The sequence below is a fragment of the Schistocerca cancellata genome, chromosome 3, assembly GCF_023864275.1.
Source record: "Schistocerca cancellata isolate TAMUIC-IGC-003103 chromosome 3, iqSchCanc2.1, whole genome shotgun sequence".
In the NCBI taxonomy this organism is placed as follows: Eukaryota; Metazoa; Arthropoda; class Insecta; order Orthoptera; family Acrididae; genus Schistocerca; species Schistocerca cancellata.
In genome coordinates, this window is record NC_064628.1 from 608994171 (window position 1) to 609008053 (window position 13883).

Consider the following 13883-nt stretch of genomic DNA (forward strand, 5'->3'; position numbering starts at 1 on the left):
GACAGTGGCAACACCAGCAGCTCTGACTGAGGATTTTGTAGGTCGTTCTTGGTCATAAGGTGAATGCTGGAGCTGTTCCCTTTAAACCTCTCCAAACAAATTACTAATTACGAGATATGAAATAAAGCATCCCTTTACCACAACAAACAAATAAAGTGCCAAAACAGTATAACATAGCTAATACCCTAGCTTTTGTCGACAATCAACACCATCCTTGACAAAATTAGGAAACATGAGCTTTCTTTGGGCCACGTGAATAATGTTTCAAATCTGAAAAGTTTGGTCAACGTAAATATAGCTACCCAATTAGACTGCAGGTCAGAAATATGTGGCATTAAACCACCAAAAGGTTACCAATAATAGGTACATACTAAATCTAATTATTAACTGTACTCATTTCTGTAATGCATTGGAACTTGTCCTCAGCTGACATGACGAGACTGAAATGTTCTCCAATTCCTGGCATTTTTCATACATTGATTACACTCAGTATTAAAAATCCCATTTAGAAAAAGCAACAGCTTTCAAAGGCACCTCTAAAATCATCCAGAATGAATTCTCCCAATGTGCACTTCAAGTTCGCAAAGAGGAAAGTAGGAAGTAAATTAAAGGAGCAGAGTTTTGGCTGTAATGGCTGACAAAACCAGTGATGCTGACAAAATCAGTGATGCAGCCTGTGATTTCCAGATGGTTTTAGTGAATAGGTACATCATTAATGGAAGACCAGTTGAAAGATTTACAGAAGCCATAGCAACAGAAAAGCATAGTGCTCGGCCTTTGGCAACATACAGCAAGGAACAGACAAACCACAATTAGAAGAACTGTCTACACAAACTAATACACAAACATCTGATGGTGCAGCGATCATGAGTGGTTCGTCACGCAGGGTGCAGGCTCTTGTTACGGAAAAGTTTTACAATGTTGCTTCATACATTCATTATTATGCCCACCAGTTGAATCTAATTATGCTTCAAGCCACTTTCATTAATAAAAACGTGTAAATATCTTTCACCAAACTTCTGGGACTTTGCAGCTCCTTTTCAGCATTTCCACAAAGAACACCAATTCTTGACAAAGTAGCACGAAAAGAGCAGCCATGTTCAGTGCTTACTTGTTGCAATTAACAGTCAAAGATTATCAATACTGTTTTTCATATGGGGATACACTGTAGAATTGCTAATACAGTGTATCTCTCCATGTCGTTTTGTTCGAAGAATGAGCTGCATTCCACAAAGAAATTACTTGTTTGGCTTCCCTGTTCGTTTCTTCTACAATGATGCTCACGATTTCCAGTGAGATAAATAATAAAAATGACTCTGTTATTGTTTTGATTGTTTTTCCATCATTCACTGGGCCAGGTGTTACGTTCAAAATGTTGCAACATCGACTCCACCCAACTTTTGGTGGTTCACTAGAAAACTGTAGTCCACTTCTAGACACAAACAAATCTCCAGTGTCTTCGTCTTCTTCTTCTTTTCATCATCCTCTTCTTCTTCTACTTGTTCACATGAATGTGTAGTGTCTTCTGATATTTCATCATCAGCTTCATCTGATGTTATGATGTGGTCTTTGTCAAGAGGTTCCATATATTCATTCAGTTCATTATCAATGTCCCATTCATTTTCATCATCACTGACATCAGAATTGTATACAATTTCCATGATCTCTTCGCTAGGAAGTCCTATGGACATCCTTACGTGCAGATGAAATATTGACTTGTGTAATGTCAGCTCAACAGTGAATGTCAAATTAAACGCAACAATAGTAACCAGCAACAATAACAAACATTGGATCTATGGCAAAACTCAACAAAGAAGATGAATGACACATATATTTCCCAAAATCTTCTTTTTATACAAATCAGAAAATAAGACATTTCATACCAAGCGGGGTACTCTCACAATCCCACCAATAAATGACTTGAATAACAGTGATAAAGCCAAAAAAAATTAGACAGTCGTGAGTGTAAATTCAACGTCAATCATTTTAGTACAAAGTCAAGAAACCACAGGCATGTGGCCCTTCAGATAACATTATTATAGGGAAAAAATCAATTTAATCATGGAGCTTATCCAGGGGGGAGCACTGCAAAGGAATTTCCATGGTTGGAGATGTAATTCATTTGTTCATAGTTACATACACTATTTTATAACTCTCTTCACCCCAGCATTGCAAAATAAATGGTCCATAAGCCTAACACTGAAAAAAGTGTTTAAAACAAAGATAATTAAATACATAAGCCATATTTCTTACCCATAGCTCCTGCAACAGTGTCTGATGGGGAGCACTAACATCACCGACTAAGCTGTAGCTCCAAGCCATGCTGTTAGTGAGACCATCACCAAGTGACAATGTCTGTCTACTCCATAGTGGTAGCATTTCTGCCTCAGTTGGTAAAGATAATTCAAGGAGTGGATGTCTTGCAAGAGCAGAGCTCTCCATCCAACCACCCCAGGCCCAACGAACAATAAACGATCCATTACGGAAGCTTACAGCTTCGCTGGTTGAAACTCCTGGAACAAGTAACAGGCTGTAATTAAAATGATATCCATGGCAATAATAGCAGTAATAATAATAAAAAGTAAAACAAACTCTTTTAATCTGTGTGCTTGTCATTTTGATGACTTTGGGTTCTCTCAAGATTTCTATTTCTAATACACTGTTGGAAGTACTATGTATTCTCAGCTGTAGCAATGCACATTTTGGTTACTGGGAGCGTTTAAATAACATTAGACACAGGATGATTAAAATTATGAATACTTATATATTATACAGCACAGAACTGTTGCACTGTTGCCATCATTAATCATCCTACAAAAAACTATGAATGTAGCTATCTCAAGATAGACAAAGCGGGGCACAATTCATTTTGGCAGAATGCAAGATTGTTTTGTTGGCTGTATAATGAAACAATAAAACATAGTAATAGTAATAATAATATAATAATACATACTTATTGGAAAAGACTAACTCTTTTAATTTGTGTGCTTGTCTGTTTGAGGCCTTTGCCTTTGGAAACCAATTTGGGTCCAGTACAAAGCTTATGGTAGCACTGCACTGAAAGCTGTCACAGTCAGTAACATGGTGGATATTGTGCTGTTTTTGTGCAACGTGCAAAGAAGTCAATGTTTTTAATGAAGTGCTAATTGAAGACTTAACTGTGGGACTGATGACCTCAGATGTTAAGTCCCATAGTGCTCAGAGCCATTTGAAGACTTAACTATGCATTATGCCAGTTGAAGGTGAGCCAAAGCTCAAAACATGTATTGGCATAAATAAAAATATGTAAAAAGTTGGCTGGTTGCTTTATTTCTTTAAACTAATATAAACCCAGCCATGGAGCTCAAGAACTAGCAAAATGGATAAAATTTATAACAAAATATTTTTCTAAGTAGCACCCCATTTCCTGTTATCACATACAAATATACTGTGAAACTCTCTTGTTTGAACTACTGTGTTTAGGTATTTATTGATTGTGTTTAGGTATTTATTGATCGTAGTACATCATTTGGAATATATAAACATATTTTCAAAGAATCTATGATTCTCACAGAAAGTGTGTGATTCATTGTGCTGCAGACCTGTATGAAAGAATGTGTTATCTGTTTTATAGTAAGTGTCTTGGGGAGTGGGAACACATGTTCATGCAATCAGTACAAAATCAACACTACACTCAGTCATATTAATAAAAAACATCGTAATACAGTACCTCAATGAACTGTAACAATAAATCCAAAAAATGTTCAGACTGATGTAACTTGTTTTAAAAGTAAATCTTAATATTATAAAAAAAATGTGGAGGTACTGTAAAAAGATGATAGTTGTTTTGTTAGACCCCTTGACAAGAGGCCAGTGCAAATATTTGCTAATATGTGGGAATGCAGGTTACATGGAACATAGAGCCTACTGCAACAACACTCACTTTTATGTTGAGTGCTTTCTCCAAAAGCATATATTTATTTGAGGTGACATGAGAAAAGTTATCTTTCAGTTGTACATTATATTTCATAATCATAATAAATGGAGTTTGAGAGCCTAGTTGTATAGCACTGGGCAATTTGTTTTTTCTTTCATTACATTTTTTCCCTACTGATCAACAAGACCAAGATTTTATAATATGTCAAAGAAAAACACAAAGTAACACAATGAAGAAACAAAATACACAGTGCTGCTACCCATCCAGTGATATCACAGGTCACTGACCAATTACAGCTCTTTAACCTACGACTGATGACCTTAGCAGTTAAGTCCCATAAGATTTCACACACATTCATTTCTCTTTAACCTACCTCTTGATTTCTATTTACCTTGAAAGAAAAAAAATGATAAAAATAGCAAAGTGTCATGGGAGACTAAGGGACTACTCATGGAAAGATTAATTGATAATACAGATTATGCATCATAAAGTGCTAGCAGGAAAGGAGGAAGGGTGAGGGGACTTGGGGGGGGGGGGGGGGGAGGGAGGGAGGGAGGGAGGTGTGTGTGTGTGTGTGTGTGTGTGTGTGTGTGTGTGTGTGTGTGTGTGTGTGAGAGAGAGAGAGAGAGAGAGAGAGAGAGAGAGAGAGAGAGAGAGTGGCAAACATATAGTACATGTTAAATATGTAGCTTCATCACTGTTGATTAATCTACTGACACTGAAGGGTACATGCACACTGAAATGAATAAGAGATGACTATTTATGCTATTTACCACAGTGTTCTCATCTCTTAGCAATCCAAAACAAGACAAGCGTAAATTCCCAAATATCATGTAGCACTAAGTAATATGCACATATTACTGTAATACACATATGTAACATATTTATAGAACTTAAAACTTTTCTATGCAAAGAAAGATACCTTCAAGTACTGTTAGCCGTTTCGCTCCTCTGTCTTCCATTCTCAAAGTGACAGAATGCTGTGGCTGAACTAAATCTCCAGCAGATAAAGACTGCATTAGAGATGAGATCTCTACAGTTAATCCATCTTCTGCTGTAAGTCTAGATGCCAAATTAACAGTTTCTCCTGTAGGTAGTATAACATCAGTAAGCCGGCCATTTGATTCATAGTGATACATATATGTTTCACCACCCTGTAAAGGATATTCATAAATAACCATAAGCAAAAGGAAATAACATACAGACATAAAATGTTGCTTGTCTATACAAAAGCAACAACTCTGATTAATAGTGGTATTTGAATAAATAGATAGACATGAGAGGTGCTAATATATAGCTAATGTATTGCTTGAATAAATTCACAGATCAGTTATTTTTATGCAGATAGTTGAATTTATCACAGAACAGATGACAACTTAATGTGATAAGCTAAAGAGTAGATATTTTCCTGTTGGGGCATAGCTGCACAACACGACCAATACACAGTTTACAGAAGCAGGAAATAAGTACTATGTACATCAAGACTTGATGGTGAAAACTGATAGATTTGAAAACCATTTCACAATACTATCAATAAAGATGGCTAATGAGCAGTACACATGGAAAGAGAATGCATATGCTTGAGTTTCTTTATTTGGCAAAAGACAGGAAAAGCTATGAAGAAATGAGAATGTTTGGAAATCAGAAAGGAAAAAAACTGGGACGTGGGGGAATGTGGCAGATTCTGATATGGTCTAATTAAGTGGAATACATGTGGGCAAGAACTTAAGCTGGAATATGTGTATTGACTTCCTGTGAAATAAATTAAATGGTTTTGTGTTTGTGATGCAAATAATAGCAAGTTCTACTGGCATAAATGCAGAGAAACTATCCTATCATAGTTCTTTTGAATCTGGCATTAAGTGTGGTAAGGTTTTCTAGGGAAATTCATGTAATGCACCTTGGATACTGAAGCTGCAGAAGATAATTGTCAACAGTATTATGAAAAGGAAAATTGCTACTCACGTAATAGCAGAGATGCTGAGTTGCAGATAGGCACAACAAAAAGACTATCATAAATAAAGCTTTCAGCCTTTAATGCCTTCATCAACAATAGATGACACACACACACTCTATCTCTCTCTCTCTCTCTCTCTCTCTCATGCAAACGCAACTCACACACACAACTTTTTGATGGGCCTATCTGTGACTCAGCATCTCTGCTATATGGTGAGTAGGAACTTTCCTTTTCATAACATCCCTTAACTCGCAAGGTGACTTTTCTGTATATAACATTTATTTTTACAATGATTTAAGTGTTGTTTAAATGCTTCTAGTCCATGAACCATGGACCTTGTCGTTGGTGGGGAGGCTTGTGTGCCTCAGCGATACAGATGGCCGTACCGTAGGTGCAACCACAACGGAGGGATATCTGTTGAGAGGCCAGACAAATGTGTGGTTCCTGAAGAGGGGCAGCACCCTTTTCAGTAGTTGCAGGGGCAACAGTCTGGAAGATTGACTGACCTGGCCTTGCAACATTAACCAAAACGGCCTTGCTGTGCTGGTACTGCGAACGGCTGAAAGCAAGGGGAAACTACGGCCGTGATTTTTCCCGAGGGCATGCAGCTTTACTGTATGGATAAATGATGATGGCATCCTCTTGGGTAAAATATTCCGAGGTAAAATAGTCCCCCATTCGGATCTCCGGGCGGGGACTATTCAAGAGGACGTCTTATCAGGAAAAAGAAAACTGGCGTTCTACGGATCGGAGCGTGGAACATCAGATCCCTTAACCGGGCAGGTAGATTAGAAAATTTAAAACGGGAAATGGATAGGTTAAAGTTAGATATAGTGGGAATTAGCGAAATTCGGTGGCAGGAGGAACAAGAATTTTGGTCAGGTGAATACAGGGTTATAAACACAAAATCAAATAGGGGTAATGCAGAAGTAGGTTTAATAATGAATAAAAAAATAGGTTTGCGGGTAAGCTACTACAAACAGCATAGTGAACAAATTATTGTGGCCAAGATAGACACGAAGCCCACGCCTACTACAGTAGTACAAGTTTATATGCCAACTAGCTCTGCAGGTGATGAAGAAATTGAAGAAATGTATGATGAGATAAAATAAATTATTCAGGTAGTGAAGGGAGACGAAAATTTAATAGTCATGGGTGACTGGAATTCGAGAGTAGGAAAAGGGAGAGAAGGAAACATAGTAGGTGAATATGGATTGGGGCTAAGAAATGAAAGAGGAAGCCGTCTGGTAGAGTTTTGCACAGAGCATAACTTAATCATAGCTAACACTTGGTTCAACAATCATGAAAGAAAGTTGTGTACATGGAAGAATCCTGGAGATACTAGAAGGTATCAGATAGATTATATAATGGTAAGACAAGATATTTAGGAACCAGGTTATAAATTGTAAGACATTTCCAGGGGCAGATGTGGACTCTGACCACAATCTATTGGTTATGAACTGTAGATTAAAACTGAAGAAACTGCAAAAATGTGGGAATTTAAGGAGATGGGACCTGGATAAACTGAAAGAACCACAGGTTGTACAGAGTTTCAGGGAGAGCATAAGGGAACAATTGACAGGAATGGGGGAAAGAAGTACAGTAGAAGAAGAATGGGTAGCTCTGAGGGATGAAGTAGTGAAGGCAGCAGAGGATCAAGTAGGTAAAAAGATGAGAGCTAGTAGAACTCCTTGGGTAACAGAAGAAATATTGAACTTCATTGATGAAAGGAGAAAATATAAAAATGCAGTAAATTAAGCAGGCAAAAAGGAATACATACGTCTCAAAAATGAGATCGACAGGAAGTGCAAAATGGCTAAGCAGGCATGGCTAGAGGACAAATGTAAGGATGTAGAGGCTTACCTCACTAGGGGTAAGATAGATACTTCCTACAGGAAAATTAAAGAGACCTTTGGAGAAAAGAGAACCACTTTATGAATATCAAGAGCTCAGATGGAAACCCAGTTCTAAGCAAAGAAGGGAAAGCAGAAAGGTGGATGGAGTATATAGAGGGTCTATACAAGGGCGATGTACTTGAGGACAATATTATGGAGATGGAAGAGGATGTAGATGAAGATGAAATGGGAGATACAATACTGCGTGAAGAGTTTGACAGAGCACTGAAACACCTGAGTCGAAACAAGGCCCCGGGAATAGACAACATTCCATTAGAACTACTGATGGCCTTGGGAGAGCCAGTCCTGACAAAACTCTACCATCTGGTGAGCAAGATGTATGAGACAGGCGAAATACCCTCAGACTTCAAGAAGAATATAATAATTACAATCCCAAAGAAAGCAGGTGTTGACAGATGTGAAAATTACTGAACTATCAGTTTAATAAGTCACAGCTGCAAAATACTTACACGAATTCATTACAGACGAATGGAAAAACTGGTAGAAGCCAACCTCAGGGAAGATCAGTTTGGATTCCGTAGAAATGTTGGAACACGTGAGGCAGTACTGACCTTACGACTTATCTTAGAAGAAAGATTAAGGAAAGGAAAACCTACGTTTCTTGCATTTGTAGACTTAGAGAAATCTTTTGACAATGTTGACTGGAATACTCTCTTTCAAATTCTAAAGGTGGCAGGGTTAAAATACAGGGAGCGAAAGGCTATTTACAATTTGTACAGAAACCAGATGGCAGTTATAAGAGTCGAGGGACATGAAAGGGAAGCAGTGGTTGGGAAGGGAGTGAGACAGGGTTGTAGCCTCTCCCCGATGTTATTCAATCTGTATATTGGGCAAGCAGTAAAGGAAACAAAAGAAAAATTCGGAGTAGGTATTAAAATCCATGGAGAAGAAATAAAAACTTTGAGGTTCGCCGATGACATTGTAATTCTATCAGAGACAGCAAAGGACTTGGAAGAGCAGTTGAATGGAATGGACAGTGTCTTGAATGGAGGATATAAGATGAACATCAACAGAAGCAAAACAAGGATAATGGAATGTGGTCGAATTAAGTCGGGTGATGCTGAGGGAATCTGATGATGGTCGAAGTAGAGAAGATATAAAATGTAGACTGGCAATGGCAAGGAAAGCGTTTCTGAAGAAGAGAAATTTGTTAACATCGAGTATAGATTTAAGCATCAGGAAGTCGTTTCTGAAAGTATTTGTATGGAGTGTAGCCATGTATGGAAGTGAAACATGGATGATAAATAGTTTGGACAAGAAGAGAACAGAAGCTTTTGAAATGTGGTGCTACAGAAGAATGCTGAAGATTAGATGGGTAGAGCACATAACTAATGATGAAGTAATGAATAGAATTGGGGAGAAGAGGAGTATGTGGCACAACTTGACAAAAAGAAGGGACCGGTTAGTAGGACATGTTCTGAGGCATCAAGGGAGGGTAAAAGTCGTAGAGGGAGACCAAGAGATGAATACACTAAGCAGATTCAGAAGGATGTGGGTTGCAGTAAGTACTGGGAGATGAAGAAGCTTGCACAGGATAGGGTAGCATGGAGAGCTGCATCAAAACAGTCTCAGGACTGAAGACCACAACAACAACAACAACAGTTTATTTGATTGCACTAAACAAAGTCTGTAGCATTTTACTATTTATCACACAAAAGCATATAAATTTGTGTGGTTATTTTGAATAGTACACATAAATAGACTGTTAGAGTACTGAATTTTACATTCTGAAAAAATTATACAATCTCTGTAGCAAGTAAATTTCCTAATAAAACTAAATTCCAGGGTTTAAATTTGTGCATAAAAATTCCACCCGATAGGTACAAAGAGAGTTTGTGAAATTGACATTCATTGCTGGAAACTACATTTTTCTTATCACTGCTCAGAACACATTCGATTTTAACAGGCACTTTAAGTATTTTATTGAAAAAAAGAAAAACAGACAGATCCCCATTACAACTTTGCTGAAGTTCTTCCTCTGAATGATACTCTTGTTCGATAGCAGAACTGTGATCACTGGCTAATGTAAAATTGTCATCTTTTTAGTTTATTTCTTGATCTAGGTCACTGACACCTTCCTCCATAGACCAACTAACAATTTCATCAAACTCGGGAAAGTTAAAAATAACACATTTGTGCCAACACATTTTGAGCTGTACAGCACCGTACTGAAGGAAACAGGTGTGTAGCTCACGAGGTGCGGTCTGTTGGTCATTAGTTTGTAAATTACAAATCCTAACTGCTCTCTCCCTATAAATTTATTAAATTATAATCTTCTTACACAGTAGACAAAAAATGTTTGAGGAGAATCATTTTAACTGTATTTGCAGAATGAGAAACAAAAAGAATCTTCCCACACACAAACTGAAATTATATGCACAGCTTCTACAGTACATGAGGATGACAATCTATAATAAATTTATAGGCCAAAACATACTTAATACGGAGCCAGATCCATAAAAAGAAGGCTGCAGAAGATGTTTGTGGGGGAAATGTTACTACTTAGTACACAAATGCATTGAGAATTAACTAATATTTTGAGCTAAGTGTAATTTGATTTTAGATTGTTTTCTATAATAAAACTATATTATTATTATTATTATTAGGGTTTTGTTATAAGCATCAATTCTCTGTTTTCAGTGAAATTTTGCAATAAATGTTTGATAGTCTGCTGTACCTGAATCAAATGATTTACATTAATAATGTTACAAGACTAATAAATCACAATTCACAAAATGGCCTCCATCCACATAAAAGTTTTTCTGTTTGTCTTTAGTGTGGTGATTTACCATAATGTTACTTTCATTCTGAGCTCCTACTGGCAAAGGTATGAATGCTTAATTTTTTTCTCTTGCAGATACCAACCAAAAATTAGACATTGCAGGAACAATTTACTTTATGCATAGGAGGAGGAGGAGATTTGTGTTTAACGTCCCGTCAACAAGGAGGTCATTAGAGATGGAGCACAAGCTCAGATTGGGGAACAATATCGGCCGTGTCCTTTCAAAGGAACCATCCTGGCATTTGCCTGAAATGATTTAGGGAAATCACGGAAAACCTAAATCAGGATGGCAGGAGATGGGTTTGAACCGTCATCCTCCCAAATGCGAGTCCAGTGAGCTAACCACTGCGCCACTTCGCCCGCTTACTTTATGCAGTATAACAGTATTGGGTATTCTTATACTATGATGGTTTCAACATAACCTGTCTAGTTTAAGGTCTAGTTTAAGTTATCACCTGACAAGATACTTACACCGCCACCTCTAGAATCTGACCGACTTGTAAGCAGACCTGTTGTGCTGTCATATTCAAGATCAATTTCCGTTTTTCCTTTCTCTAGGAATTTCACCAAGAAACCTACTCCAGAAATCTTAAGATCTGATTTGTGATCCTGGGTGTTCTCAATAGTACTAACCTGCAACAAATATGTTAGTCCATGACGTTTATTTAACTTATCATTATCCTTACATTTTAGAAAAGTTTGAAAATACTGAAAACATTAAATTTACATTTTATTTGTCATACAGGTGTATGTGTACTCTCTTAATTATGAAGAAGGATTCATCTGTAAGCTTCACAACATTTTCAAAAATGTTATTGTGCCTACTGAAGCCTTACTAAATAAATAAAATAAATAAGTAAATGTATAGTGAGGTGTTACCTTAATGTCTAATTTAAACATTATAAAAGAGCTTTTTTCAGCTTTCAGTCTAATTCCATAATATTAAACAGTTTTCTTTGTTCCCTTTTTTAAATTTGTTATGGAAGAATGTCTAAAGTGTGAAAGCTGCCGAGAATTCTTCCGGGTTGTATGGCTGTAGTCCAGGGAACACTTCTATCCCCGACGTTTCGTCCAAAGTTACGTTGGACATCTTCGAAGGTGCCTCTGGTTGGGCTGACAAGGGAACATCCCCATCGCACCCCCCTCAGATTTAGTTATAAGTTGGCACAATGGATAGGCCTTGAAAAACTGAACACAGATCAATCGAGAAAACAGGAAGAAGTTCTGTGGAACTATGAAAAAATAAGCAAAATATACAAACTGGGTCGTCCATGCATAAGATAGGCAATATTAAGGGCAATATGAGGCGAGGAGCACCGTGGTCCCGTGGTTAGCGTGAACAGCTGCGGAACGAGAGGTCCTTGGTTCAAATCTGCTCTCCACTGAAAATTTTGCTTTCTTTATTTTCGCAAAGTTATGATCTGTCCATTCGTTCATTGACGTCTCTGTTCACTGTAATAAGTTTAGTGTCTGTGTTTTGCGACCGCACCGCAAAACCGTGTGATTAGTTGACGAAAGGACGTGCCTCTCCAATGGGAACCGAAAACATTTGATCGCAAGGTCATAGGTCAACCGATTCCTCCACAGGAAAACACGTCTGATATTTTGTATACGACACTGGTAACAGCATGTGCGTCACATGACAGGAATATGTTGTCGACCCACCTAACTAGTACACTTGGCGAATGGGTGAAAAGTTTCTTCTACCTTGCCCGATTTAGATTTTCTTCTGGATGTAATAATCACTCCAAAAAAAGTGATGAAAACATAAGAGTTTTTCACATAAACTGAAAATAAAAAGTTAAAATTTTCGGTCGAGGGAAGATTTGAACCAAGGACCTCTCGTTCCGCAGCTGTTCACGCTAACCACGGGACCACGGAGCTCCTCGCCTCATATTGCCCTTAATATTGCTTATCTTACGCATGGACGACCCAGTTTGTATATTTTGCTTATTTTTTCATAATTCCACACAACTTCTTCCTGGTTTCTCGATCGATCTGCGTTCAGTTTTTCAAGGCCTATCCTCTGTGCCAAGTTATAACTAAATCTGAGGGGGGGTGCGATGGGGATGTTCCCTTGTGAGTTGCCGACACGTCTTGTCGGCAAGACTCAGCACAACCAGCATCACATCAGAAGATGTCCAATGTAGCTTTGGACGAAACGTCTGGGATAGAAGAGTTCCATGGGCCACGGCCATACAACCCAGAAGAATTCTCAGCAGCTGAAACATCCGGTCGTGAAAGCCTTCATTGTATGATAAGTGTGAAAGATTGGATTTCAGATGATGTGAGGTCTAACCATCTAACTGCCATGATTAGTAATGTTCTGGCAGCTTGTAAGCAGCTGCTTGAATATGACTTAAACAAAGAATTAATTTCTGTTACTATAGGTTATCTGTCTTGAGCTGACAGTGATCTAATTAAAAAGAATTACACCAAACATATTTCACTTTTATTTATAAAGCATCTTCTGCAGTTATTGGTGTTTCTTTATGTATTCTGCTTCTTCCCTCCTTGCTAGCTGCGGTTGGTGTCAAAAGACTTCATTTCACATCTGCACTTGGCAGTGTTTGACATTCTGCAGTATTTCCTGCACTGCACTATTTACAGTTCACTTTCTTAAACTGTTTCAAAGTGAATTTTAAGTAATGCAATGCAGGAAATACTGCAGAATGCCAAAAACTGCCAAGTGCAGAAGTGAAATGAAGCCTTTCGACACCAACTGCTGCTAACAAGGAGGGAAGAAGCAAAATCTATAAAGAAACACCAATAACCATGGAAGATGCTTTATAAATAAAAGCGAAACATGCCTGGTGTAATTCTTTTTATTTAGATTGCAGTCAGCTCAAGACAGATAACCTATAGTAACAGATGTTAACAGCTGCTGCAGAAGATGGCCACACAAACAAATGTATTAAAGAATTAATTGTTTAATACCGAACTCAAACCACGGTCATTACTTTTAAGACATGTAGAATTTCAATTAAAATTAGTGCTTACAGAATATAAAATATTTCTATCTGAGAGCACAAATTTAATATTTTATACAGGACATGTAATGAAGCTGTTTCACATAGTTAGACAGCAAACTTTGCAATACTTACAACATTGCTATAGTCCCTGAGGAAAAGAATTTTGTTCCCAGAGCTGTCAGTAACAGTTGACAGTTTGCCAAAACTTGTGTTCTTGCTATAAAGAAATGAATAACGAGTCTTTCCAGATGTCAGGTCCTTTGTTGCAACATGCTGACCATAACGATTGAAAACATAGATTTCTTGAGTTGGTGGATATGGAATCCTGGAAACAAAAGAA

The 13883-nt window shown here is 37.7% G+C and overlaps 1 protein-coding gene across 1 annotated transcript in view; it reads right to left on the bottom strand.

The window, feature by feature from the left end:
* The window catches only part of LOC126175520 (teneurin-a), a 192612-nt gene that overhangs the window by 50026 nt on the left and 128703 nt on the right, over window positions 1–13883 (bottom strand). The window contains exons 19-22 of the mRNA XM_049922345.1: window positions 13676–13868; window positions 11043–11204; window positions 4839–5070; window positions 2254–2513 (exon numbers count right to left, since the gene is read on the bottom strand). Coding sequence (XP_049778302.1) covers window positions 2254–2513; window positions 4839–5070; window positions 11043–11204; window positions 13676–13868 — 847 coding nt within the window. The remainder of the gene's footprint in view (window positions 1–2253; window positions 2514–4838; window positions 5071–11042; window positions 11205–13675; window positions 13869–13883) is intronic.